This window comes from Muntiacus reevesi, chromosome 1, assembly GCF_963930625.1.
Source record: "Muntiacus reevesi chromosome 1, mMunRee1.1, whole genome shotgun sequence".
Lineage (NCBI taxonomy): Eukaryota > Metazoa > Chordata > Mammalia > Artiodactyla > Cervidae > Muntiacus > Muntiacus reevesi.
Window position 1 is genome coordinate 50,488,540 of NC_089249.1, and position 27,003 is coordinate 50,515,542.

Here is a 27,003-nt window from a genome sequence, read left to right on the forward strand (position 1 = left end):
CCCAGCAGTCCTTGCCAACCATGAGCGGCCGCGCCCCCTATCCGCAGGACGCCTTCTGCCTGCCCAGACTTTTAGGGCGTCCACGAACTTACCCTGTACGCTTGCCTGACGGCCTTTTCCGTCTCCCGCCCTTGACTGCCTGCCGGCCGTCTTCTAACCTCATATCCCGCAATGAGATCCGCTGTCGGATCCAGTAAATCTTGTCCCCAACTTATTCGCAGTTTTACGGTCCCTACAGAACATCCTGTAAAAACTCATCGCATGTTGACTTTACGGAGTTCGATTCCGAAGCTAGTGTGGGGTCCACGTTTTAAGTTTTGTGGGTTTTTTTTTTTTTTTTTCACGTTTTAAGTTTTTAAAACGCAGAAAACTTGGCACAAGTTAGGAGAACCGAGCTCGTGCTCGCTGGCCAGCCTCCACTCACTGTGTGACCCTGAACCCGGTTCATTATCTGTGCTTCAAGTCCCCACATTTGAAAATAATCCCTGCTTGTCTTGCTCTGGCTGGACCTGTCACAGATTTCATTCTGTGTGTGTGTGTGTGTGTGTGTGTGTGTGTGTGTGTGTAATAAAGTTTTATTAAAGTATAAAGGAGATAGAGAAAGCTTCTGACATAGGCATCAGAAGGGGGCAAAAGAGTACCCCCACAGATTCCATTCTGAAGGCTGAGGGAATGGAGTTGAATGAGAAGCTACTTGTATGGGTGGGAGGAAAAGTAAGATATTTTGTTGACTGGACAGTCTCTCTGCATTAATTATAGTAAGAAGTAGTATTTGATAAGATTACAGATTTATTTACATACATTTTAAACAAGACAAGAAATAATTTCCCCACCCTAGTTAATATTTACAGGTTATTTCAATTGGAAACAAAAAAAAATCAAAACATAGCAACTCTAAGTAACTTAATCATGTCCCCTTTATCTCCCTGGCAACCCCCCTTCACCATATGTATTACAACAGGCTTGCTGCTCTCTCTTCACCAGACAGCAGCCCAACTAGGAATAGTCACAGTCTGCTTCAAGCTTTTCCATGTACCGGGTCAAAAAGGAAGCAGTCACTGAGTTGGTCCTCAAACACATGGACTGAATTACTTCGAATGAGGTGATTAAAAGAATGAATAGATAGTGGTTAAAGGGAACAATTAAGAATGACCATTTATGGGGGAAGGAGGAAGCAGTATTGCTGAGTTAGTGTAGGTCAGAAGCAGGGTTCTCTAAAAAGTCTGCAGCCATTTATTTACAGACATTCTAAACAGTTACATTTAAAATTTGTTAAACAGTTAATACACTAAAAATATAAAGTGGACTGTTTACGATACTAAAAACTGTTTATGACATAAGATATTTTAAAAAGCGAATCTGGGAACTCCATTCCCTTTTGACTCCAGCGATCAATTTCTTGAGACCACGGATGTCTGGGAACCCGGTCAGTCTTTCACAAGGAACTGGCTTCTGCTCAGCTTTCCCCTCTCCCTGAGGTGCACAAACAGGTGTCGTCGCCGCCTCCATGTGACTTTTATCCCGTACTTCTCCTCTGGGGTGTCTTTAACCAGAATAGGCCCAGGCTCTGGGCTCTTGGGCGTGCTCGTGTGAAGGGAACAGCTGGGAAGGCTGTTTTCCCTCAGTTCAGAGGGAATGGGCTCTCCCTGCCCCGGGGATCCTGGGGTCTGGATATCCCGGGGAATGAATGCACATGGGAAGTCTGGAAGTGCATGTGCCGACAGCTCCCTGCAGCTCTGGGGGCTGAGCATGGGCACCAGGGGCCTTCCAGAAATGTCCTTTTCTGGTTGACTGGGGCCATCCTTGATTGCCGGGATCCCAGGTGTGGCTGAACTGGCAGAAGACTGTGGAGTCTCAAACGTTAGACATGGAAACCTGGAGCTGGTAGATTTTCGACTTGAACGCCTTTTCTGGTCTCGAGGATGATGCTTCCGGTTGCCTGGGAACCAGCTTTCTGCTGTTGTATCAAACTGAGGTGATACCTAAGGATTCCAAAAGAAAGAAATACAAGCGAAGCGTGCCAACTCCCAGATACAAACCTAAGGAAACTGCATCAGATGACCAGAATCCTAAATGGGGGCCCACAACAGCAGTGGACTTAAAACAGCTGCCTAGGGACTTGCCTGGTGGCACAGTGAATAAGAATCCTCCTGCCAATGCAGGGGACACAGGTTCGATCCCTAGTCTGGGAAGATCCCACATGCTGCAGGGCAACTAAATCCATGCACCATAACTACCGAGTCCAGCTCTAGAACCCAGGAGCCACAACTACTGAAGCCTGAGCACCTAGAGCCCATGCTCCGCAACAAGAGAAGCCGCCGCAGTGAGAAGTCTGTGCACCACAACAAAGAGTGGCCCTGCTTGCTGCAACTAGAGAAAGCCCAAGTGTATCGGCAAATACCCAGCACGGCCAAAAAAACAACAGCCGTCTGTCTTACTGGATAACCATAGGAAGGGATGCGGGCTTTGGGCAAGTTACTTAGCCTCCCGGGCTTTATCACACCCTACGGATGCAACACATTTAACGTCTCCCTTTCAGCTCTGAGGGCGGGCCCAGCTGTCTTCACCACTGATGCCCAGCACCTAGCAGAGCACCTGGCACCTAGAGGACCCCAGTGTAGGACGAAACGGCTGAAGGCAGACCAGTGAGTGAGATCAGGCGTGGAGAGCAATGAGCAGGGCTTGGCACATGGTGAGGACTTCGTAACACACCCATGTGTTCATGCCTCCTCCCACCAACAGCGCTCTAACATCTATACTTCCTCCCCACTCCTGAAGCCAGGGGTCAAGTTCTCCCCAGCACTCCTGGACCACACACATCTGTTAGGTGCTCTGGGGCAGAGCTCAAGCTTTTGTCTGGCTCTTCTGCTACACCACTTTCTGATATCCCATAGCTATGTTCTCTTCCCAGGGCTTTTAAACTGTCAAGACAGAACACATGCCATCTCTAAGGGTTTTTCTTCACTATTTGGTCCACTAAACAGTAAACAGAGAGACTTCCCCAGCAGTCCATCGGTTGGGACTCTTCAATTTCAATTCAGGAGGTGTGCATTCCATCCCTGGCCGGGGAGTTAGGATCCCACAGGCCTCGTGGCCAAAAAACCCAAAGCATAAAACAGAAAAAATGTTGTAACAAATTCAATAAAGACTTTAAAAACGGTTCACATTTAAAATAAAAAAAAAACAGTAAATAGAGTACTTAGCTAAAAATTCCACCTCTCACATGAAGCTCAGGGAATAATCTCATTTTTCACTACTTCTTCCATTTATCTGGCTTTCTCACCCGGCTACTGGAAACTTTTATACTGAACTCTTTTAGGGGAACGTGGTGGGGGAAAGACTCCAATTCTAGTCCACCCACGCCTCCTCCCGAACTTAGGCGAAAAGATACAGCAGAGAAGATGGCTGAGGATGGAGGGAAAGTGAACACTGCCTCCTTGTCCCAGCGCTGGTGAGGCTCCTAATTCTTTGACAGCCCTGGTCACGGGGCAGAGTCCGCACCCTGAGAAGGCTGGCAGAGCAGAAGTCAAGGCAGGAACCCTACCCAGGAAGTGATGGTGTTGTGGTCCACAGGCTTGCTGGGCACCTGTCTAGTGCGGGTGACCACGGGAAGCTGGGGAGATCGACAGTGGTGTTTGGGGCCCTCCAGTGGTTGTTGGTGGAATAGCAGCTGGGGTTTCTGGGCAGCTTGGCAGCGCTTTTTCCTGGGAGGCATCAACGGGTGAGAGAAGAAGAGCAGTTAGCAACTGCATGATGCTGGCTGTCGGCAGGTCCGGGGAGAGGCTCCACTTCCAACCCATGCCTGCAGAGAAGAAACAAATGCCAACAACCTGGTGATTCCCCAGCTCCTCCTCACATTCTGCCAGCCAGTTCTGCTAGCAGCTCGCAGCCCTACCCCAAGGGGTGTGCTGGCATACCTACCCCAGCTTCCTACAGCTGCATCACACATCACTTCCCACTCAACAAACATCGCCCAGTGAAAACTTATCGAGCGCAGCCTAAGCACCATGCCAGATGCTGGGAGTTCAAAGATGAATAACTACTTACTGCATCATCATTTATGGGGTGCCAATCACTTGTACAGACACGGCCCGTGCCTGTCTTCAAAGACCTGAGAGTCTAGCAGAGGGAGACAGGCGTCTACAATAATGGGAGCTGTGCTTCCCGCCACTCCCCCCAGGGAGGCTCTCTGGGGATGGTCACACCTGACCTAGGTACAGACGGGCAGGAAAAGCCGAAGAACGAGGGGCGGGGGTGGGGGTGGGGGGGCAGCTCCGGGCTGAGGAGCAGCACGCACAAGGCAGAGGCGGGAAGGAGCTCGGCAAACCCAGCGGCTGCATGGAGCTGGACACAGGGCAGGAGAAGACAACAGGCGAGAACACAGGCTTGAGGAGGCATCAGACCTGGGTCGGAAAACCCGGGGGACCACCTGCGTTTGGACACTGGCCTAAGTAGTCAGGGCAGATTCTCAAGCGGACGGATGTCATCACACTTGGATTTCTTTTTTCAACTTTTACCCCAGGTGATTTTGAACACAGGAAAAGAAAAAAAAAGTTGCTAATACGAGCTGCTATGTGCCCGTCACCCAGCTCCAAAAGCCATAAATCCACGACCAGTCACAGCCCATCCACACCCCATCCATTTCCCTACCAGTTTATCATTCTCAAAACACGACGTTCCCAGTCACGATATCATTCCTAGTAACACAACCCATATAAATATTTGAAACCTATAGGTATTATACCGCCTTCCCTTGTGGCTCAGTTGGTAAAGAATCCGTCTGCAGTGCAGGAGACCTGGGTTCGATTCCTGGTTTGGGAAGATCCCCTGGAGAAGGGAAAGGCTACCCACTCCAGTATTCTGCCCTGGAGAATTCCATGGACTATATAGTCCGTGGGGTCGCCAAGAGTCAGACATGACTGAGCGACTTTCACTTCACTTGTAAGTATTATATATATTTATATACTATATGTGTTAAATATACTTATTTATATACTAGATGTATTTACATAAACTATAGTATTCATTGGAGAAGGAAATGGCAACATCCATATGTTTGTATGTGCAAATTCCTTAAATAGTAAATATCCAATGTTCACATTTTCAGTTGTCTCATAGGTACCATAATTTTTTCTGTGTGCTTTTGTCTTGAAACAGATCTTCCAGGCAACAGAGGCAAGAGCAAGTGTCCTGGAAGCAGGGGGACCAGTTAGAAGGTTAATTGTGTTGTCTGAGAACTGCTGAGGCCCGTACCCAGGCTATGTCAGTAGAGATGAGAGGCTGGAGGCAGTGGCAGGGTCAACAGGCCCCCCCGGGTAATGAAAAGTCTGAGACGGTGTCCAGGGAATCTAGCAATGGGAGGGGCCACCGGGCATCCAGGAGGGACAGTCACACAGCAGGGCAGGCGGATTCCATCAGACAGCCATGATCCTTCATTCAGTGAACAACAAAGCCACACGCTCTGATCTGTGTCACTAGGCAGTGCAGAATCAGGCGAAGAAAAATAAGGACAAAGTCTCTACCCTCAGGAATCTAACATTTTAGGGAGAGCACAGGTAGGAAATACATCCATCTGTTTATTCATTCACTCAAGACATATTTACTGAGTGCCTACTGTGTTCTGGGCACTGTTATGGGTGCTGGAAATATATACCAGGTTACAAAATTAAATCCCTGCCCTCGTGGTGCTTACATCTAGTTGGGAAGTGATTAGAGGTGCAGAGAAAAGTGAATTGGCATATGGGGCTGAGCTGACCTGGGCCTATTTGAGACAGGGTCGTCTGGCAAGGCCTATCTCAAAAGTGATATTTGAGCAAAGACCTGAAGGCAGATATCGAGAACGAGCGGGCACGAGAAAGATGTGAGAAAGAATATTCCAGGCTGAAAGAACAGTAAGTGCAAAGACTGCCAGATGGGACCGTGCCTGACTCGCTCAGGAAGCAGTAAGGCCAGCGTGGCTAGACTGGAGAGTGGAAGGAAGTGAAGCCAGTTCACATGAAACCATGTTCAGGCAAGGCCAAGGCCTGGGCTGCATTATTCTCAGTGTGCTAGGAAGTTGCTGCGGAGATCCGGACAGGGAAGGAACATAATCAGATTATACTCTTACAAAATAGTTCTTAGTGCTTTGTAAGGAAAGGTGGGTTGGGAAGAGGAAAGTGAAAGTGAAAGTGAAGTCGCTCAGTCATGTCTGACTCTTTGCAACCCCATGGACTGTAGCCTACCAGGCTCCTCCGTTCATGGGATTTTCCATGCAAGAATACTGGAGTGGGTTGCCATTTCCTTCTCCAGATCTTCCTGACCCAGGGATTGAAGCCGGGTCTCCCACATTGTAGGCAGACACTTTACCGTCTGAGCCACTGGGAAGAGGGGGCATGGACAGAGGGAGCAGAGAAGCAAGGTAGATGGCTCCCACGGGAGCCCAGGGGAGAGATGACAGTGGTGGTAATGGCTCCAGTGAGAAGCGCTCAAGTCAACAGCATGCTCGGAGTCCCAGCCTCACCGGGACACCACACTGTTCAGCAGTCCCACTGTGTCCTGCTCAACTCATTTTCCCCACAAAGATCATCTTAAAACGTTAGAACTCCTCTCCCAACCAAGCGCCTTATTTCCTCCTACACAAAGAACACAGGAGACAGCAAAGGAAATACCCTCACCTTCCAGGAAGCAGACGCACAAACAGAAGCATATCTGCACCCACCCTCCTTTTTCTGCTCTAACTAGAGGTCAGTCCCTTTTGCTACAGGGGCCTCTCCCTCTGGCTGGGTTTTGGAGCCTGCCTCACCCTGTACACCTTTCTCAGGCAATCACCTGCTGACATGTCCATAACCACCTAGAAGTAGGCAAGTCCAGCATTTCTACATTCAGCTTAGAATCCTCACACTCAGGACCCAAATATTCCAGGACCCAAATTGTTGCCTACTTGACAACAATTAGATGTCTCAAATGCAGCTCAACTTGACGCATTTACAACTGAATCCACGCTCATTTCCCCTGCACTCCCTCCACAAAAGTGATCATCTTCCAGAGCCTTTGCTTAAGGAACAGTTTTGTCACTCGTCCAGCTATGTGGCCAAAAACCTTGAGATATACCTTTCCCCTCAACCATCCAACCCAACATCAAGCCCTCTCAATTCTACCTCTTAAGCATGCCTTGAAAAGTACCCCTCTCCGGGCTTCCCTGGTGGTCCAACAGCTATGACTCAATGCAGGGGGCCCAGGTTCCATCCTTGGTTTAGGAACTGGATCCCATGTGCCACAGCTAAGACCTGGGGCAGCCAAATAAATAAACAGTTCTTTAAAAAATACTAACAGAGGCAAATTTCTAAAATAAAATAATACTCTTGGGAAGGGCAGTTGAGGGGTAGGCAAAATGGATGACAGAGGTCAAGAGGTACAAACTTCCAGTTATAAAATAAACACACCATGGGATGTAATATGGGGCTTCCCAGGTGGCACCGGTGGTAAAGAACCCACTTGCCAATGCAGAAAATGTAAGAGAGAGATGTGGGCTCAATTGCTGGGTCAGGAAGATCCCCTAGAGGAGGGCATGGCAACCCACTCCAGTATTCTTGCCTGGAGAATCGCTATGAACAGAGGAGACAAGTGGGCTACAGTCCATGGAGCTACAGTTCATGTACAGTCTATGGGCTACAGTCGCATAAGAGTCAGACACGACTGAAGTGACTTAGCACACACGCACAGAATGTAATATACATCGTGGTCACTATAGTCAGTGAAGTGAAATGAAGTTGCTCAGTCGTGTCTGCCTCTTTGCAACCCCATGGGCCTACCACGCTCCTCCGTCCAGGGGGTTTTCCAGGCAAGAGTACCAGAGTGGGTTGCCATTTCCTTCTCCAAATATAGTCAGTATTGTATTTCAAATCTGAAAGTTGCCAAGAAAATAAACTTAAAAGTTTTCATCACAGGACTTCCCTGGTGGTCTAGTGACTAAGACTCCACACTCTCAATGCAGGGGCCCAGGTTCAATCCCTGGTCAAGAAACTAGATCCCACATGATGCGACTAAGATCCAGTGTAGCCAAATACATAAATTAAAAAAAAAAAAATTTTTTAAGTTCTCACAAAAAAAAGTTCTCATGACAAGGCAAAAAGTTTTTGTCACTATGGTGGCAGGCGGTAACTAGACTTACTGTAATCATTTTGCAATGTATAATAAATACCAAATCATTATGCTGTACACCTAAAACTAACATAATGTGCTATGTCAATTATATTGGGGGGGTGGAGTTTAGATGTGTGGGATTCAGTAATATAGTTCAGGATTAAACGTGGGATCACAATCTATGGCAATCTACTTTTGAGACTTGTTAGATGCAACTCAAAATTTGATAAAAGCATTCCTCCTGTGTGAAAAACAGTACTATTACCCTACCCTTCTCTCCCTCTCTCCACCACCCTTCAAATTCCAATAATTAATGGCCTAGGGCCCGGTAATGCAGTAGTCTAACTGGTCTACCCTAACCTCTGGCACCCCCTGCCGGGGGACGTTTGAGAAATGCAAAGCTGATCGCCACTCCCTCCTGTTTGAAACCTTTGTTTGGGGCAAGAACCAAACTGCTCCGTGGTGGCTAAGGCCCTGTTGCTCTGGTTCCAGTGTCATCACCCACAGTCCACCCTTGTCCCTTAGCTCAAACCCCTCAGATATATTCTTCAGCCTTTGTGCTGCCCCTGCTTCCTCCTGTCATGTGGTCCTTGCACTCCCCTCAATTCCCTTGTCCTGGAGGGTCTCCCTCCCTTGTTTGCATAAAGGCATCAGATCTCAGACCAAGCTTTAGTTCATCAGAAATGCCTTTCTGGGTACTTTGCGGGGGGTGGGGGTGTGTGTGGAGGGGTCCAGCGGCTGAGACTGCGCTCCCAATGCTGGGGGCCGGAGTCAGATCTAGATCAGGAACTAGATGCCCCAGGCTACAACTAAAACCTGGTGCAGCCAAATAAACAAATATTAAAAAAAAAAAAAAAAAAAGAAAGAAAGAAAAGAAATGCCTTTTTCACCTAAGGCAAGTCTCCTTACTTCAGTTCAGTTCAGTTGCTCAGCATACTCAGTCATCCCTGAGCTGTTATCACTTCACAGCTCTAATTCTTCATTTGCTTAAATACGCAATTCGACGGGAGCTCGGCTGAGTCCCTCTTACCTCGCTACAGACTGTAAGCTCGAGAGAAAGACCCCCGTATCTCGCCCCGCCACTGCATCCCAGAGCCGCACATGGTAGGCGCTCAACTGAAAACGTGCTAAGTAAGAAAACAAAGTCCATTACTTCAAAGAAAAGACTGCGAGGGACTGGGCGGGAGGAGATCAGAGCTCCAAGATTCCGGGCGGGGGCGAAGGTCCGCGGCGTGCGCGGTCATTTTTAAGGAGGGAACCAGAGCGAGGCGGTCGTAGCCCTTTTCGGGCTGCTCCGGGGGCCCAGGACGCTCGCTGCCCGGGAGGTCGACGGCGGACAGTCCCCCCGCCCCCAGCGAGGAACCAGGGAGGGGGGCGGGGAAGAGCGCGGGGCGGCCGGGGGTCCCCCCTGTCCCCCGGGGCCCCCCGCGTCCCCTCGCTGCGGAACCCTCCTGCGCCCTCCTCCCACGAGCCTGCGGCCCCACCCGCCGCCTCTCGGCCCGGCCGCCCGGTCCGCACGCCGCTCGGCCCGCCTCACCGGCCTCACCCGCCGCCGATCGGTCCGCCCTGCCTGCCCGCCGAGGCAGACGACCCGCCCACCTCGCCGGCCCGGCGGTGCCGCCTCACCTGCCGGTCCCGCCGCCGCCGCCGCAGCCGCGGCCACCGACGCGCCCGCCTCTCCCGCCCTCCGGGCCCGGAGCCCCGCCTGCGGCCGGCGTCCCGGCCGAACGCGGACACAAAGCCGGCGCTGATTGGCCACGCTCGTCACGTGACCGCAACGCTCCGCCGGCGCCAATTTCAAACAGCGGAACAAACTGAAAGCCCCAGAGCGGGACCCCACCCCCGGCCCGGGCCCGGGACACCCTCCCCCCTCCCCTCCCCCGCCGGGATCCCGGGATTCCCCGCCCCGCAGCCAGGGTCGCGGCCCGGCCCGCAGGTCGGAGCAACGCCGAGCCGCCCGGAGCCGGCGGTGCAGCGAGGTGAGTGGGCGGCGGGCTGCAGGCCCGGGGCCGGCGGGCGCGGAGGGCTGGCTCCGGCTGGGGGGTTGGGGGGACTGGCGACGGTGCGCCGCGCTGCTGCATCCAGCCTCCTACCTCTCCCACTGAGCCCCCCAGCCTTTCCCCGGGGGCTGGGGTCTCTCTAAGCTTACTGCGCTGGTTGCCGCGGCTCGCACACTCCCCTGAGCCCAGGTGCTCTCCCTTCTAGGTAGCCCAGTCTCTACTCCGCCCTGCCCCAGGACCCTCCTCCGGGTTCCGGAGACCCCCGCAGCCTTGCCCTGGTCTGGATGGGGGTGAGTCCCCCGGAGCCGCTCCGGAAGTCTCCGAGCTAGAAAGTGTTGGCAATGGTAGAAAGTAAGCTGGTCAGAGTAGAAGGAAAAATTAAGACGCTTTAGACCAGGAAAATATCTTTTGGGGGGCGAGGAAGAAATAGGAGCATCTACTGATTGATGGGTGGAGGGAGGAAGGGAGAGCGGAAGAGATAGGAGGTGGAAGTAAAACTGAGATTTGAAGGTAGAGGAAACCTAGATATGAAGGAAAGGGAGGTGGCAGAGTAGAGAGGGTCTGTGACCTCTTAAGCAGATGGCAAATGTCAGACGAGTGTGACAGTCATTTTTAGGGAGATTGCAGATATTCTGAAGAAGAGGCAGACCGTTACTCTGTCTCTCAAAGTACCTCTCAGCAGAATTTCACAACTTCGCACAGTAGTAGAGTATGCCATGGATCTGTCAAAATCAACAAAACACAATTTTTAAGAGATAAAACTCTCCCTTAATGCACAGCACTAGTCAGGAGACAAGGATTACAGTCTTGGTCCTGGAAGAGAAGTTAAGACGGTAACATGCTTAGAAAGTTGAAATATGAATAAGCATGTGCAGGTACTAAAATGTCGCTGTATAAACAGTTTACAAATTGTGAAAGAAAAAAATGTATATACTTTTTTTTAAGATCAATGCTAGCATAATAGCCCATGAAATGATGTCACCCCTCAGCATTACTCTGGGTATTGAGTAGAGCAGTTTCCCTTCTGTCTGAAGTCTCGTGCACTGGGAGATGATTTTTTCAGTGGTGTGACAGTAGTGTAGTGGTACAATCCACTTTTGTCCTCTGATTCGGTGGGCTCAGACCAAGTGGTCTATGCTAGAATGGATCTGGGATCAGAGGTCTATCAAGATGTCCAGGGTCCTCATCCTAACAGTTACCGCAAGTGACCTTAGACTAGGCAGGAAGAGACATTTACACATTTTTGTAGCTTCTCTGCTTGTCTCTGTAGCTGGACATTTCTTTCTGGCCACGCCGAAGGGCTTGCAGATCTCAGTTCCCCAGCCAGTGATTGAACCCACACCCTTGGCAGTGAAAGCGCAAAGTCCTAACAGCTGAACTGCCAGGGAATTCCAAAAACATTCTTAAGCTTCCAGAGCCTTGACTGTGTGGACCTACAGCCAACTTTATCCCACTCTCCCCCTTTGAATTTCTTCTATTTGCTTCAGTCTTGTCTATAGAACTCATCTCCTTATAGTCCGCGGTCTTTGCAGAGGCCCAGGGAGCATTCACCTGGGCCTGTGGGTTCACACCCCTGGTCACGTGATGAGGAAGACCCCTCTCTAACAGAACCTCCTTCTCAGCCTAACAAACCTTTGACCTCCTGCTGCCCCTTGCCCTTTCCAGGGTCCACGCTTGTGATGCTCAATGGAGAGTGAAAGCACAGATTCATGATGAAAACCAGCCCCCGTCGGCCATTGATTCTCAAAAGACGGAGGCTGCCCCTTCCTGTTCAAAATGCCCCAGGTGACACAGCAGAGGAGGAGCCGAATGGGCCCCCTGCCCAACAAGAGGCTGCTCAAGCGCAGGCCCCCAAGGGGGTGGTAGAGCCCAACCCATGCAAGTTTCCAGCTGGGATCAAGATCCTGAACCACCCAACTATGCCCAACACCCAAGTGGTGGTCGTCCCCAACAACGCCAACATCCAGAGCATCATCACAGCACTGACCGCCAAAGGGAAGGAGAGTGGCAGCAGCGGGCCCAACAAATTCATCCTCATCAGCTGCGGGGGAGCCCCCACTCCCCCTCCAGGACCCCAGCCTCAAGCCCAAACCAGCAAGGACCCCAAGAGGACGGAAGTGATCACCGAGACCCTGGGACCAAAGTCTGCAGCTGGGAATGAGAATCTTCCAAGACCAGCAGGAACCCTTCCTGGGCAGAGATGGAAGAACTGTGGTATGTGATCTGGAAGGCAAAGGGGGGAGGAGCCAGCCTTGGCTCTCTGATGCAAGGACCGTAGTCAACCATGCTGATACCTAGGGCACACAGGTGTCTGCCTGAACTGGGGGAAGGTCTTGCCTTCCTTCATCCTGAAACCTTGACCCAGATCCTTGGGCCCTGTTGACAGGGTTGCAATGTAATTCAGCATCTGTTGCCTTCTTTATATTGGAAAAGGATTTGTTTATTGTTTCTGTTTCTCCTTTGCAGTGACCACATAAGGAAGTAGGAATCTTTCTCTATCTTAATAAAGGAGAAACACGAGAAGGAAAAGTGACTTACTTTGTTGAGATGTTCGATCATGCTTTTTGTAAGGTTGCCTTGACCAGTCTCTGAGGCTCAGGGTGGCTCAGGTTGAAATGCAGCTTGAGCCGTGCTCCTGAATTTCTCCCGAAATCCTAACAGGGCACCATAGATTCAGCATGCACACTTCCTCTGCTTAAGGCTGAGGTCCTGGAGAGGTGATCCCTGATCGCAGTCATCACCTGGAGAGGTGATACCTAACTGCCAGTCTTGGTGGATCTGCCAGGCCGGGGATCAGGCAGCTAAGTGGCATCTTGGGTTGTCTCCCCTGTAGCTGGCGGTGAGGCAGCCAGCTGCCCCCTGGATAACAGCTTGACCAACATCCAGTGGCTTGGAAAGATGACTTCTGACGGGCTGGGTGCCTGCAGCATCAAGCAAGAGGTGGAAGAAAAGGAGAATCGTCACATGGAGCAGAGTAAGGCCAAGGTGAACGAACAGTCCTGTCCTGTCCCCCAGCAGGGCAGTCAGAGCCAGTGCAGGGAATTTCTAAGAAGGGAAGTAGGTCCAGCAGGCTGTGGAGCAGAATTGCCAGGTTTTCATGTTAGCACTTTATTTAGTGTGATTCTGCATAATTTGGAGCTCCCTTTCTCCCTTCTCCCCCTGCCCCAGCATCTGGGAAATTTCCTTGAGGACGGGTTCCTCTGGCTCACCCTGTACCCTGTCAGCCCTGGGTTTAATGCTCTATCCTTAGCAGGTACTTAGTATTCAGGGACTAATGAAGAGGCCTGAGTTCAGAAAGCCACTTGAACTTTAAAGAGGCATTCTGACAGTGGAAAAGGCATATAGCATTTTTAACAAGGTCGCGTTATTAGAAGACAAGTTAACAGCAAATAAAATGAGTTATGAATTTTAAATACCTCTCCAATCAAAATTGATTTGACCCATTTGTGTGGCCTGGGTTTATTTTTCATGGTTGCTCTTCATATATACCCTTAATTCTTCATTCAACAGGTTTGGGGGGTTTTTTTGGCCTTGTCAGCAGCATGTGGAGGTTTTAGTTCTCCCATCGGAGATCAAACTCTTGCTTCCTGCCTTGGAAACGCGGGGTCTTGACCACTAGACTTCCAGGGAAGTCCCATCACTAATTTTTTTTTTTCCCCATCACTAATTTTTAAAGGGGAAAATTTACATGGATGTGTTCATAAGTGAAAATTGAGCTGTTCACTTAAAACTTGTGTACTTTATAAAGATATGGCTCAGTTTTTTTGAGGGGAAAGGGGGTCGTGCCTCGTGGCTTGTGGGGTCTTATAACAGTTCCCCGACCAGGGATCGAACCCAGGCCACACGATGAAATTGCCAAGCTCTAACCACTGGACCTCTAGGGAATTCCCAAAGCAGGGAGTCTGTTTTTCAGGTTTTGTTGTGGCTGCACCTCGCAACTTATAGGATCTTGGTTCCCCGACCAGAGAATGAACTCACACTCCTTGTAGTAAAAGCAGAGTCCTAACCACTGGACCACTAGGGAATTCCCTGAAGTTATAGCTCAGTCTTTTTAAATATGGATGATCAGATCTTTGCATCCAGATGTGTGCATTGTTGACCGTTGTCTGCCCACACTTTTGGGAATATTTCTGTCCTACAAACATTGAAAAGAGATGGGTTTATTCTCATCACATCAAGAGCAGGAATCAGACTAAAACCTAGGCCCCTCAGCCCTGAGGTCTGAAAAACGGGTATAGTTTTAACATACAATTGGTGCTTTAAGGACATAATATAGCCCAGACTTTCCTGAGAGGTTTCAACCAGCAAAGACTGGATGGACTTCCTCTTTATTACCGGGCAATATTCTCAACAAAATGACCAACGACAGAGAAGTGGTCCTGTGTTCAGAGACTGGATGAGATTGTCTCCAAAATCCTTCCTGATCCTAAAGTTCTCTTCTATCGAATAGTGGTCTCAGATGGGTTTGTTTCTATTCGGGTCTATGGGAAAAAAGCTTTCTCTAGACGGTGTTCTTGGGGTGGGGGTGGGGCAGGGGAGGCCTTGTGACCCCTCCTTTCATGGCCTATTTTTCTTTCCCTTTGACTTCTCAGAGCCCACAGGTGGAGAGGCCCCCTGGAGCGTCGGCACCCTGGCCAGACTCCGTGTCTGAGCGACCCCCATACTCCTACATGGCCATGATACAATTCGCCATCAATAGCACAGAGAGGAAGCGCATGACCCTGAAAGACATCTACACTTGGATTGAGGACCACTTCCCCTATTTCAAGCACATCGCCAAGCCAGGCTGGAAGGTACCATGTCCCTCAACAACCACAGTCCAGGTCGCTCAGGCCCGTCATTTTGTCTACACAAAAGAGTGGTAGTCTGTGTCTGGTGCGGGGGGAGGAGTTAAGTGCCGGCGATGCTAGAACCATAAGCAATAGTCGTATCTTTTGGACTGAGACTTGACCCTGCTGAATCCAGGCAAAACCGTCAGTAAGAGGCCTGCAGCCACTTCATCTGTCCCTCCCCGGGTAATGCACACTCTTCAGTGACGCTCAGAGCCCACTTCTGAGCTACACTGAACAGCGGCTAGAGTGTCTGGATAGCTTTGTGAAAAGATATTAATGAAAAAACCAATAATCTGTGGGCCTCACCATCCAAGATTCACCTCCTGTAAAGTCACTTCTCTTCTCCAGTAGGTGGGGATGTTCTCTGCCTCATGTTCTTGGGAAAACAGATGCCCTGGAGCCATAGCTCATGCAGGTCTGATAGCCACAGCTCAGGTGCCCTACGGATGCTCCGTCCCAAGCCAAGGGGCTTTTGGATTGTTTTCCCCACAGCAGGAGTCTTTTTATAGTTTTTATTTATTTGCTTATTTTTAATTGGCGCCTAACTGCTTTACAATATTGTGTTGGTATCTCTTGTTCAACAATATGAATCAGCTGTATACACATATCCCCTCCTCCCTCTTGGGCCTCCCACCCCTACCCCAGCCCACCCCTCTCGATCATCGCAGAGCACCCAGCTGAGCGCCCTCTACTGTTGAGCAGCTTCCTCCAGCTGTCTGTTTCACACATGGTGGTATCTGTATGTCAGTGCTACCCTCCCAGCTCATCCCACCCTCCCTTTCCCCACCATGTCCACTAGTCTGTTCTCTGTGTCTGTGTCTCTATTCCTGCCCTGCAGCTAGGTTCGTCTGTACCATGTTTCAAGAGTCCATATATACATGTTAATATACGATATTTGTTTTTCTCTTTCTGACTTACTTCACTCTATAATAGGCTCTAGGTTCATCCACGTCTCTGCAAATGACTCAAATGTGTTCCTTTTCATGGCTGAGTAATATTCTGCTGTATATATGTACTGTAACTTCTTTATCCATTCATCTACCAGCAGACATCTAGGTCACAGCAGAACTCTTTAGCCTCACACTCTCACCTCAACTAAATTCCCCAGCTTCCTGATTTCTTTTTTATTTTTTTGCTGCACCTTGTGACTTGCAGGACCTCAGTCCCCCGACCAGGGTTTGAACCCGGGCCCCAGCAGTGAGAGCACCGCGTCCTAACTGCTGGCGCCCCCGCGTCGTAACTTCTCCCCCCACCTCTCTGGCTCCCGGTTACTGCCGCAGCCTCACTCCTCTTTCCCAGCCCCCAGCAGTTGTCCAGGTCCCTGCTTTATCACCACCGCAGGAGCAGCCCGGGTCTCTGTCCCTTCTGGACAGCTGACTTGGTGGCTCAGGTTGCCTGGGCGGCCGTGCGGACAGTCCCAGGAGCGGCCAGCAGGCAAGGTTATGAGACACGAAGCCAGGGGCCCACCTCCTCGGGGCCATCGGAAGTGGTGCTTCCAAAACCAGAGTAGCTGACGAGCAGCGTCCTCTGTTTTTAGAACTCTATCCGCCACAACCTCTCTCTACATGACATGTTCGTCCGCGAGACGTCTGCCAACGGCAAGGTCTCCTTCTGGACCATTCACCCCAGTGCCAATCGCTACCTGACACTGGACCAGGTGTTTAAGGTAAGCGTACTGGTTTTGTCCAAATAGAGCCAGTGCTGGAGGTCATGATGTCCATCTCAAAACAAGTCCTTGGTGGGGAAGGGGGGGGAGGCAGCCAACCTTTGGATAGGAATCCATCCTTCCACACACCCCCCCCTGCCCCATCCCACCCCCAGTTGCCGGCATCCTAATTAAAGCAAAACTTTCCTCTCCACCAAAAAATAAGAAAGAAGCAAGTCCTCCTTGGGATGAGATTGTCTGCTAAGGGCAGAGTTAAGGGCCAACCAGCCCATAAGGAACAGCACCCTCTCTGCTAGACCAGGCCCCAGAGAGAACTTTCTGTTCCAGGAAGGGAACCTCCCGGGGCAGGGTGGCCCCTACTGCCCTGTAATAAGAACTGCCTAGGATACTTCTTAAAATACAGCCTCCCAAGCCCCTCTTGGGGCTTCTGATTCAGTAGGCCTGGGGTGGGCCCAGGAGTATATTTTTAGCAAGAATCTCAGGTGATTCTTAGAAAGTCTGGGAAATATGGGTTTTTAAAAAGCCGATCTTTACAGTGGAGAGTAGAAATGGAGCGATCACTTTAGGGCTTCAGAGTGCCCACAGGGCTGCCGATAGCTGCCCCCACTATCCCGGGAGAGCCCATAGTTGAGGGTGGCCCTGGGTGTCCATCCGGAATAGGTATATCCATCTGGTCAGCTTGACCGCACTGGTGGTAACTTGGTCTCATTTCTCTCCCACGATGCCCATCCACCACCAGCCACTGGACCCAGGGTCTGCACACTCGCCCGAGCACTCGGAATCAGTAAGGTTCTTTCCCTCCCGCTCGGGACTTGGCCTTGTTTCCCCTCCACGCTCAGCATGGCTTCGGTGACAGGGGCAAGGTGCTAGCCGGAGACGGGAGCCTGTGGCCATGCACCTGCCAGCCCTGAACGCAGAGCCCTGCTTCCGGGCACCAGGACACTGGTGACCGCCACCGCTTCCCACTCCCGTGGACTCACCAAGGTGGCCCGAGCAGAGCAGCGTGTGGCAGGGGGACCCGCCACAGGCTCACCGCGAGATGCTGAGGAGGTGCACGGCACAGGCCCAGCGGGCGGCCATTGCTCTCTCTTCTCCACCTGGCTTTTCTTTGCCCTCCTAGAGCTCAACGCTTTGCACCCTGGGGGTGAGGACACCCGGATGAGGTGGGAGGATCGTCCGCCGCCCTGTGCCTCTGCTGCCACCTTCCTGGGACCAGGCGGTCGGTCTGCTCCATGCCCGGTCCCGGAGCAGCTGGTGGGATCCCGTACCCCGTCCCCCTGCCCTCCTGACCCCGGTCTGTCTCTCTCCCTCTCTGTCCCAAACAGCAGCAGAAACGGCCAAACCCTGATCTCCGCCGGAACGTGGCCATCAAAACCGAACTCCCCCTGGGTGCACGTTAGTACAGGGGGAGGCGTAGTCCCGGGGCATACCCGTAGCGGGGCGGATGCGGGGGTTGGAGCCCAGGGAAGGAGAGCAAAAAACCCAGGGCTGGGAGAGGACCCGGCCCTGGCCCCTGCTCCTGACCCATCCTGTTCCCCCCAGGGCGGAAGATGAAGCCTCTCCTGCCGCGGGTCAGCTCGTACCTGGTGCCCATCCAGTTCCCCGCGAACCCATCACTGGTGCTGCAGCCCTCGGTCAAGGTGCCCTTGCCCCTGGCGGCCTCGCTCATGAGCTCAGAGCTTGCCCGCCACAGCAAGCGAGTCCGCATCGCCCCCAAGGTCAGTGCCCCAGGTCTTCTCCCAGGAAAGACTCCAGTCCGTGACGGGCTCTGCTTCGTGTCCCTTGAGAAGCTCGTAAATTTAGTGGGTAGACCAGGCATCGATACACAGGAAAATGCAATAGTGTTATAAGAGCCAAAAAGGAACTGGTTAGGGACTTCCCTGGTGGTCCAGTGGTTAAGACTCCACACTCCCAGTGCAGAGGGCATGGATTTGATCCCTGGTCAAAAAACTAACATCCAAAAAAAAAACAAACTAAGATCCTGCATGACACTCAGCATAGCCTAAAAAAAAACTCCTAATAAACTATTCTTAAAAAAGATTTTCCAGTAAAAAGGAATTTTACAATGTAGTGGTTGTTGGAAGGCCCACATGTGCCTGATGAGTTTGTGAGAATTGAGATGAGGGTGATTGTTATAGCAGATGGGCTGGGACGGTTCAGGAAGAGTTCACTAGGAAAGCAGGCTTAAGAAGTAGGTCAGGGCAGCAGACTGTGGAGAGGCCCTTCTAAAGGACACACCTGGGGCGCACCCCGTCACAACCGCAGAGTGGCTGGACAGTCTCGCCCTGGGTTTCTCCACCTCCAAACAGCGGACATTCAGGGCTTCCCAGGTGGCGCTAGTGGTAAAATTCCGGCCTGCCAATGCAGGAGACCCTCGAGCTCGATCCCTGGGTGGGAAGATCCCCTGGAGAAGGAAATGGCAACCCACTTCAGTGTTCTTGCCTGGAAAATCCCATGGATAGAGGAGCCTGGTGGGCTATAGTCCATGGGGTGGTAAAGAGTCGGAGGCAGCCGAGCACACACAGTGCTTTGTGGGGGCGGGGTGCCACCCTATGCCCTGAAGGATGCTTAGCAGCCGCATCCATGGTCTCTTTGCTGGAGGCCAGGAGCGCCGCCTGGTGTGACAGGACATCTTCTGGTGTTGCTGAGAGTCCTCTGGGGAGAGCTGCTCCTGGCTGAGCCTCAGCAGTCGAGCTGGAAGGCTGGGGAGGGCAAGTTACAACCCCACTATGATATAGAAAAGAATCTGTGAGCAGAACCTGGCCTGTAACAGATTAAGGAAGGGCCCCTCTGCCCCTTTCTCAGAGATGGAAGTAGCTGCAACTTCAGATAGAGAAATTTGGGTTAACTTTTGTTTTTTAATTAAAAAATATCACTTTAATACACATAAAAGTATACATACTGTCATAGATAGTTTTCCTTAAATGCATTCATGTGATTGTAGCGTGGATAGTGTTTTTGTTACAGTGCAGTCTTGCAGTTTTTTTTCTCCTTCATTTTGCCTCTCCTCACCTTCCCCATGTCCCTGCTGCTCCCCGTGATAATGTATGTTGACGTTTTAGCATGCCTTCTCCCATGATTCGTTCATGCTCTTAGTATGCTCTGCGTACACGGATCACCATAGCCGTGTTACACATACACCCACACCACACAGAGCCTTGACAGTGGAATCGTATCACACACGCTTTCTGCCCCATGGAAATTCTTCCAATCACTTGGCATTGTTCTAATTCACTTTTTTTTTTTTTTTAAGATTTTTTTTTGGGGGGGGATATGGATCATTTTTTTTTTAAGTCCTTTATTGAATGTTACAATATTGCTTCTATTTTATGTTTTGGTTTTTTGGCCTCAAGGGATGTGGGATTTTGGCTCCCCAACCAGGGATCGAACCCGAGTCCCCTGCATTGGGAGGTGGATTCTTAACCACTGGACCACCAGAGAAGCTCCTTATTCACTATTTTTTAATGGCACATAGTAGTCCATGGTGTGGCTTTGCCATAACCATTCCGCTTTCATGGGCACATTTTTTCTGGCTTTTTTTGCCCTATGACTACCATTGTAATAAATACCTTTGCAAGTATCTTTCTTGCTGGTGCTTTTATTTCTGTGGGTAGAGAACAAAACATGAGATTGCTGAGGGGGCAAGTGTTTTAAAAGTTTATTAAATACTGCAAGATTGATTTTAAGAGTGATAATTCACATACATACCAACAAGACCTATGTTTGCTGGCAATTGGTATCATCACTCTTTTCAATACTTGCCCATGTCCAGTGTGTGAAGGATACTTGCTTGTTTCATTTCATCTTTCTGCTTACGGGTACGTCAGCATCTGCTCACCATGTTTGGTCACTTGGAATCGTTCACTATGAGATGCTTATTTACAGTCATGGCCTGCCTTCTTACAGGGTTTTGTTAATAAGTTCGTAACTTGTCTTTTCAGATATTTTTTACTCCTCTTATTTGCTTCTTAACTTTATGATCTCTCTTGCCACAGGAAGATTTATATTTTTATATAGTCAAATATGTCTCTCTTCTCTTTTACAGCTTCTGGGGTTCCAGTCTTGGTTTAGCCCCGCTGCTCACCCTCAGATTGTAGACATACTCTCCTAGATTGCCTTTCAGGATTTGAATGGTTTTCGTTTTCCTGTTTAAGGCCTTGTATGAAACAGACATCCACTTTTATTTTCTCTTGGATGGGTGCATCCAGCACCCATAGAAAATGCTCTTTTACCCCCAGAATTGAACTACCACCTTCATCACACCATCTCATATTTAATAGCCTTCAAGACTTTGAAGACAAGAGGATCAGCACCAAACCAGCACGACATTCGTCTCGGTGATAAGCTTGTGTACCCCCGGTTCTTGATGGACTCTGCAGGGCTCCCTTTCAGCGTGTCCTGCTTCCCTTCCAGGTGCTGCTAGCAGACGAGGGGGTGGCCCCTCTGCCCACGGCAGGACCGGTGACAGAAGAAAAGCTGCTCCTCACAGAAGGACTGTCGCCTCTGCTTCCTGTCCCTTCCATCAAGGAGGAAGACGTCCAGCCCGGGGAGGAGACGCCACATCTAGGGAGGCCCATCAAGGTCGAGAGCCCACCCCTGGAAGAGTGGCCTTCACCCTGCCCATCGGTCAAGGAGGAGTCATCCCACTCCTGGGAGGACTCGTCCTGCTCCCCAACCCCCAGGCCCAAGAAGTCCTCTGGCACTGGGTCCAGGTCCCCCGCCCGCCGTGTCTCCGACCTGCTGGTGATCAAACGCAGGGAGGGGCGGGAGATGAGCCGGTCTCGGAGGAAACAGCACCTCATGCCACCCCGCCTGGACGAGCCCGAGCTGCTCCTCTCTGAGGGCCCAGGGGCTCCCCAACCAGCCCTGGCAGGGCCGCCGCAGCCTACCTGCCAGCTCGGCTCTCCCCCAGAGGACGGAGGCCCCTTTAAGACACCCATTAAGGAGATGCTGCCCACCTCCTCTACCCCCAGCAAATCTGCCCTCCCCATGACCCCTGAGTCCTGGAGGCTCACACCCCCAGCCAAAGTGGGGGGGCTCGACTTCAGCCCCGTACGAATCCCCCAGGGTGCCTTTGGCCCCCTGCCGGACTCCCTGGAGTTCGCGGATCTCAGTGCCACTCCGCTGAAAAGCGTCCCCCTTTTTGACTCCCCCCGAGAGCTCCTCAATTCCGAACCCTTTGACCTCGCCACTGACCCCTTCAGCAGCTGCCCACCCTCTGACACGGAGGTCCCCAAGCCGGGTTCCCCCGAGCCACAGGTGGCCAGCCTCTCGGCCAACCGCTCTCTGACCGAGGGCCTGATTCTGGACACGATGAACGACAGCCTCAGCAAAATCCTGCTGGACATCAGCTTCCCCGGTCTGGAGGAGGACCTGCTGGGCCCCGGCAGTGTCGGCTGGACTCAGTGCATTCCTGACCTGCGGTAGAGGCAGGGCTCCTGCCTGCCCCTCAAGCCATCTGCTTGCCCTCCAGGCGCTCGGGGACCAGCCTTCCAAGTCCTCTGCGAGGACAGTAGGCGGGGGCCATCCGCTCGCCCAGCGCCCCACTCCCCGGACTGGTGATGCTACAGCAGGCGCCCTGTCTGAGCCACCCCTGGGCCTTCTGCAAGCAGCAAGGTCCTGGGGGCTGGTATCTGTGCCCCCAACTCCCTATCAGGCGCTGAGAGTGGGAACAGCAGAAACAAGGGTGAGAAGGGAGGAGGGGCCCCCAGACTGTTGGCATCTGTGCCCAACAACACCCCCCCCCCCCACCTTCCCTGCTCAATGCAAGGTGGCCCTTGTAAATAGTGTATGCGCTCCAAATTATCCTCTAATTATAAACATAAGCCTATCTTCTTAGATCATTATCCAGAGACTGCCAGAAGAGGGGTAGGATGATGGGGTGGGGGTTCCAGTTTGCTTCTGTGCCTTGCTTTTGGCTCCTGGAGGCGGGAGGGCTACAATGCACGGCTCCTTCAGGGTCCCTCCCTCGAGAGTTCCTTGTGGCAGGTGCCCAGAGGAGGGGGTCTGCCTGCCAGGGTGCCTCTCACTGCCCTTCCCTCCCACCAGCCCCCATTTCCAAGTCAGCTTTCCTGCACAAAGAAATCCTGGTAAAGGGGGCTCTTTTTATGGGTCAAGAGTTGAGGTGGGGGTGGGAGGTACCTGAACCAGAGTGGCTGCCCCCACATGCCCAAGAGACTTTTCTCTGATAAGGAGCCTAATCATGCCAGAGAGACCCGACAGGAGGTGGAGGCCAGCCTGCCTGCCCGCCATACCTGGCCTGCCTGCCCACCTTAGCTGGCACCACCGCTTCATAGAGAGCCGCCCTGGGTCCCTGCTGACCGCATACACAGGCCCCGGCTCCAGAACACTACTGTAACTACCTACCCAATAAAGCCCAAGGGCACATGCTGGTCTGTGCGTGCTGGTGTCTGGTCCCTGTGGCGTGAGGAGGGGCTGGGAAGGAAAGTGGGTGACAGCGAACCTGGTGATGGGGAAGATGCAAGGCTTGAAGGCGACATGGAGCCCTGGAAGGAGAGTGCAGAGGGCTTCAGTCTGGTCACCGCGCTCCGCCCACCCCCTACCTCCACCCTGGTACCTCCTCTAACTCAGCAGTCAGCTGCAGTTCTCTGTGCTGCTCCTTCATAGCCGGCCTCTTTTCGGGATTTCTGAACCTGCTGGAGGAATTTGGGCCTTTCAGAGAGAGTTCCCTAAGAGAAAGGCCTACCCAGCAACCCCCAACCCCCAACGTTAGGGAAGGATGGGCTGTTGAGGGGCCTGGGAGCCAGTGACCCTTGCCTTTCTCCCCCTGCCTTCCTAGCAAGAAGTCCCTCCCCTGAAGCAGCTCCTGTTACAAGTTCTATCCCTCACCTGAAAGGCAACCAGGCACCAAAGGACAGGGGAGCCCTACCAGGGAGAGGTAAGGGCCTCCTCCCTGCGTTGCCACCCAGGAAGCATCGCCATAGCAACCCCCAGCAGCAAACAATGCTGCCAAGAAAGTCTTCCCTACAAAGCTGCCCATGCTGCTGGGGAGCCCAGAAAAATGGCCAGCCATCTGCAAAGACCACCCAGAGGGCTAGATGACCCATCCCAAGTGAGAGAAACTTTCCTGAAGGTAGGAGGCAGGGACGCATCTCTGCAGCAGCCTTCATCCTGCTGGGTGAGGGGCTGTCCACACCCTGGGATGGGCCGTGCTCTCCCCTGGGCAGCAGAGCTCCTGGCACATGAACCGTCATCCTGTGACCCTGTGAACACGGGGCTCAGAGGAGAGAGGGGATGTCTGATCATGACCTCAGACCCTCCCCCCAGGGTGCTGGTGTGGACTTGACTCAGTGGATTGGGCCCAAGATATGGATAAGTTTTTGGAAATAGAAAAGTTCTTGGGGCCAGAGGGAAGGAGAGGCATTTTGGGGGAACATGGGGGTCCCAAGCATCACAGCCTGGGGCCTGACTCCACCATCCTTGCTCAGTGCTGCGGGTGAGCTCTTCACCCCCCTGTGCCTTGCTTTTAGCATCTTTAAGATGGAACAATAGCACTTATTCGAAGGCTGTGAGGGTTACATGAAAGAAAGCTGCTCAATCGTGTCCAACTCTCTTCGGCCCCATGGACTGTAGCCCTCCAGGCTCCTCTGTCCATGGAATTCTCCAGGCAAGGATACTGGAGTGGGTTGCCATTTTCCTTCTCCAGGGGATCTTCCCAACACAGCAATTGAACCTGGGTCTCCTGTATTGCAGGCAGATTCTTTACCATCTGAGCCACGAGGGAAGCCTGTGAGGGTTACATGAGATGTGGATAAGGGTTTAGCAACATGTCAAGTACATCTTTGCTAGTTTATTTCATGGGGGCAAGGAGGAGAAAGGGGAGGAACCCCATCTGATTCTTCCTGCACTTGCCTGTATCTCAGTGAGGAGTGAGGGGAACGCAGCAGTCATAGAGAAGCCGGGGAGGGGAGGAGCTGGGACAGAAAAGCCCTGGCCCATCCCCTAGAGAACCATTTCCCTTCCACACTCTGCTTGGAAGCAGCATTTTCTGACGAGAAGCCCTAGACCCCAGGCAGGAATGGGGACCCAGTATGGGAGGAGGGGTGAAGCCTGAGTGAGGAGTGGGAACATGTCGGTTGAGGAAAGAGGCTGGAATCAAAGCCAAAACCTGATAGATGGAAAGAGAAAGGTTGATGAATTTGCATGTGAATCACACAGAGTGGCCACACACTTCGAGGGCAGGGCAGAAACACTCCCTGACCAGGCCACCAGGTCCTGATGAGAACCCGAGTCCAGAGGGGGCTGGCAGCTGGTCTTCTCTGGGGAGGAGAGGCAGAGCACCCCAGACTCCCTTGTCTCTCCCCAGATGGTCAACGCCCATAAGACCCTCCCGACCCCGTGCACGTGGGCCCAACGCGAGTTCCTCCTCCCCAGGGAGCCCAAGGAGCTGCCCGGCTTCACCCAGCAAGCCTACCACCAGCTGGCCCTGAAGCCGCCACCCTACACGGAGATGAAGGCCAAGGTGCGTCAACGACTGGCCTGCCCCTGGAAGGACACAGCCCAGCACACCTGGGGCTTCCACACCTGGCTGGATGTCGGGCGTCTGCCGGCCACCTTCCCCTCCAGGCCCGACAAGCCCTACGACAGCAACGTCTGGCGCTGGCTGACGGACTCCAGGGCCCACCGCCAGCCCCCAGCAGAGCCCCCCGTGCCCCCTCCCTCCAGGCTGGGTCAGAACAGCTTCCTAACCTTCATCTCCTGTACTCCGATCTTCCTGGACGTGAACAGGAAGAAACAGGTGATCTTCAGGACGGTGAAGGAACTCCAAGAGGTGGAGAAACTCAAGCTGAGGAGTGAAGTGAGGGCACCCCCTCTCGACACCCATGGCAACATCCTTCCCCCCAAGGCCTCCAAGAAGTAAGAGGAGCTCCCTCGTCAGGGAGCCCGCCTGTGTCCAGGTGACCCCTCCCTCTCCCATTCCTCTCTCTGATGCCTTCCCTTCCCTCCTCCATGTCCTGAAAACCACACTCTGTCTGAACATATCTGGAGGGGGCGGGTGGAGGCCAGGGGACCACAGCACGGGAGGGGCTGATGACTTAAGGGAAGTTTAGAGAATCCAGCTGTGTGCTTCACAGCTGCCAGGCCCTGGGGATACAGAGACATGTCATTCAGTCCCAGCCCTCCAGGAGCTTCCAAAAGGTAGGTACCTCTGCACACGTGTGGGAAGACGGCTCTCAATGCCAGCCCACATCCTCCAAGTACCCAAAGCATGAGACAGACAGCGGATGGCACGAAGACGTCAATTATCAATAGAAAGAGCCAGAGGCAGAGTGAAAGGATTAGTTGTTCAGTCGTGTCCAACTCTTTGTGACCTCAGGGACCGTAGTCCGCCAGGCTCCTCTGTCTGTGGGATTCTCCAGGCAAGAATACTGGAGTGGGTTGCCATGCCCTTCTCCAAGGAATCTTCCCGACCCAGGGATCAAACCTGCAACTCTTATGCCTCCTGCATTAGCAGGCGGGTTCTTTACTACTGAGCCACCACGGAAGCCCTGTATTCAACTCTGTATTCAAGCCTGTATTTTACTCTGTTGTGTAAAAAGTGGACTTCCCAAGGTAGAACTGAACACTGCAGGTCTGCAGACCGGGCCAGAGGGTGGCGGGTCAGAGCGGGAAGGTCTTCTCTAATTGTGGTGTTCACCTTGAGGACAAGGAGTATGACACTGGTAGAGGAGGTGGGAGGGCTTAAAGGATAGCTAGAATCTGAATGAGTCCCTCACAGACCACAGGGTGGAAGGCTGACCAACCACGTAGCATGATGTCACCAGCCTAACATCAAAACACACACGTAGGGTGCAGTCTGCATCCAGGTGGGCAGAGAGCTGGAAGGGGTCCTCATGGACTGATGGCTGACAGCATCACCTCCCCAACCCTGTCCCGAGTCTCCCTTTTGACCTCTGTCCTCTCTGCACCTTTCCCCCAACAGGTACCGGCACTTCTCAGCTGGTGGAAGGTATGAGACCGGGGGCCTCCAGCTCATGCCCAACCCACTTCCCAATGATCTGGCCAGGAGCTGGCCCTGCCCAAACCCGCTGCCTCACTACCGGGAGCGGGCGGCCAGGCTGGCCTTGCTGCCCAGCGCGCCTCTGAGCCAGGACCTGGTGAGGAACTACCAAACCCTGCTGGAGAGCCGGGTGGCCTTGCCCCTCCACTATCACTCCAGGGCCCGTTCTGGCAGGACCTCAATGAGGAGACCTGGACACCTGTAGGGGCACCTCCAGGTGTGTGGGCACCATGGTGGGCACACGGAGCCCCCAGCTGTGGTGTTCTCAACCCACGCACCTTCAGCAGGAAGTCTCGGGTGCCAAAGGACTCGGACTTCTGCAGACAAAGCCTCTCCACCACCCTCCCCAGTTTCATCTGTACC

At 52.5% G+C, this 27,003-nt stretch overlaps 3 protein-coding genes across 6 annotated transcripts; 2 read left to right on the plus strand and 1 right to left on the minus strand.

Moving 5' to 3' along the window:
- Positions 1-766: 766 nt before the first annotated feature.
- RHNO1 (RAD9-HUS1-RAD1 interacting nuclear orphan 1) lies at positions 767-9,846 on the minus strand. 2 transcript variants are annotated; one of them, XM_065923473.1, is made up of 3 exons: positions 9,748-9,846; positions 3,545-3,802; positions 767-1,982 (listed from the first exon to the last, which is right to left on the minus strand). In XM_065923473.1, the coding sequence occupies exons 2-3, from the start codon at positions 3,713-3,715 to the stop codon at positions 1,428-1,430; spliced, it is 726 nt and encodes a 241-aa protein (XP_065779545.1). In that variant the 5' UTR covers positions 3,716-3,802; positions 9,748-9,846; the 3' UTR covers positions 767-1,427. The 2 variants fall into 2 exon arrangements, with proteins under 2 accessions (XP_065779545.1, XP_065779551.1); XM_065923479.1 differs by having other exon boundaries at positions 9,659-9,752.
- A 140-nt stretch (positions 9,847-9,986) lies between these two features.
- On the plus strand, positions 9,987-22,999 carry FOXM1 (forkhead box M1). Of its 3 annotated transcripts, XM_065942833.1 has the most exons (10): positions 10,043-10,100; positions 10,327-10,411; positions 11,787-12,335; positions 12,955-13,106; positions 14,714-14,914; positions 16,491-16,619; positions 17,359-17,403; positions 17,945-18,014; positions 18,162-18,337; positions 21,033-22,999. In XM_065942833.1, the coding sequence occupies exons 3-10, from the start codon at positions 11,831-11,833 to the stop codon at positions 22,044-22,046; spliced, it is 2,292 nt and encodes a 763-aa protein (XP_065798905.1). In that variant the 5' UTR covers positions 10,043-10,100; positions 10,327-10,411; positions 11,787-11,830; the 3' UTR covers positions 22,047-22,999. The 3 variants fall into 3 exon arrangements, with proteins under 3 accessions (XP_065798895.1, XP_065798912.1, XP_065798905.1); XM_065942823.1 differs by lacking the exon at positions 10,327-10,411 and having other exon boundaries at positions 9,987-10,100; XM_065942840.1 differs by lacking the exon at positions 10,327-10,411 and having other exon boundaries at positions 9,987-10,100; positions 17,948-18,014.
- A 641-nt stretch (positions 23,000-23,640) lies between these two features.
- On the plus strand, positions 23,641-25,500 carry TEX52 (testis expressed 52). Its single transcript, XM_065923493.1, has 2 exons — positions 23,641-23,712; positions 24,946-25,500. Exons 1-2 carry the CDS (start codon positions 23,641-23,643, stop codon positions 25,498-25,500), a joined length of 627 nt encoding a protein of 208 aa, XP_065779565.1.
- The last annotated feature ends 1,503 nt before the right edge of the window (positions 25,501-27,003 follow it).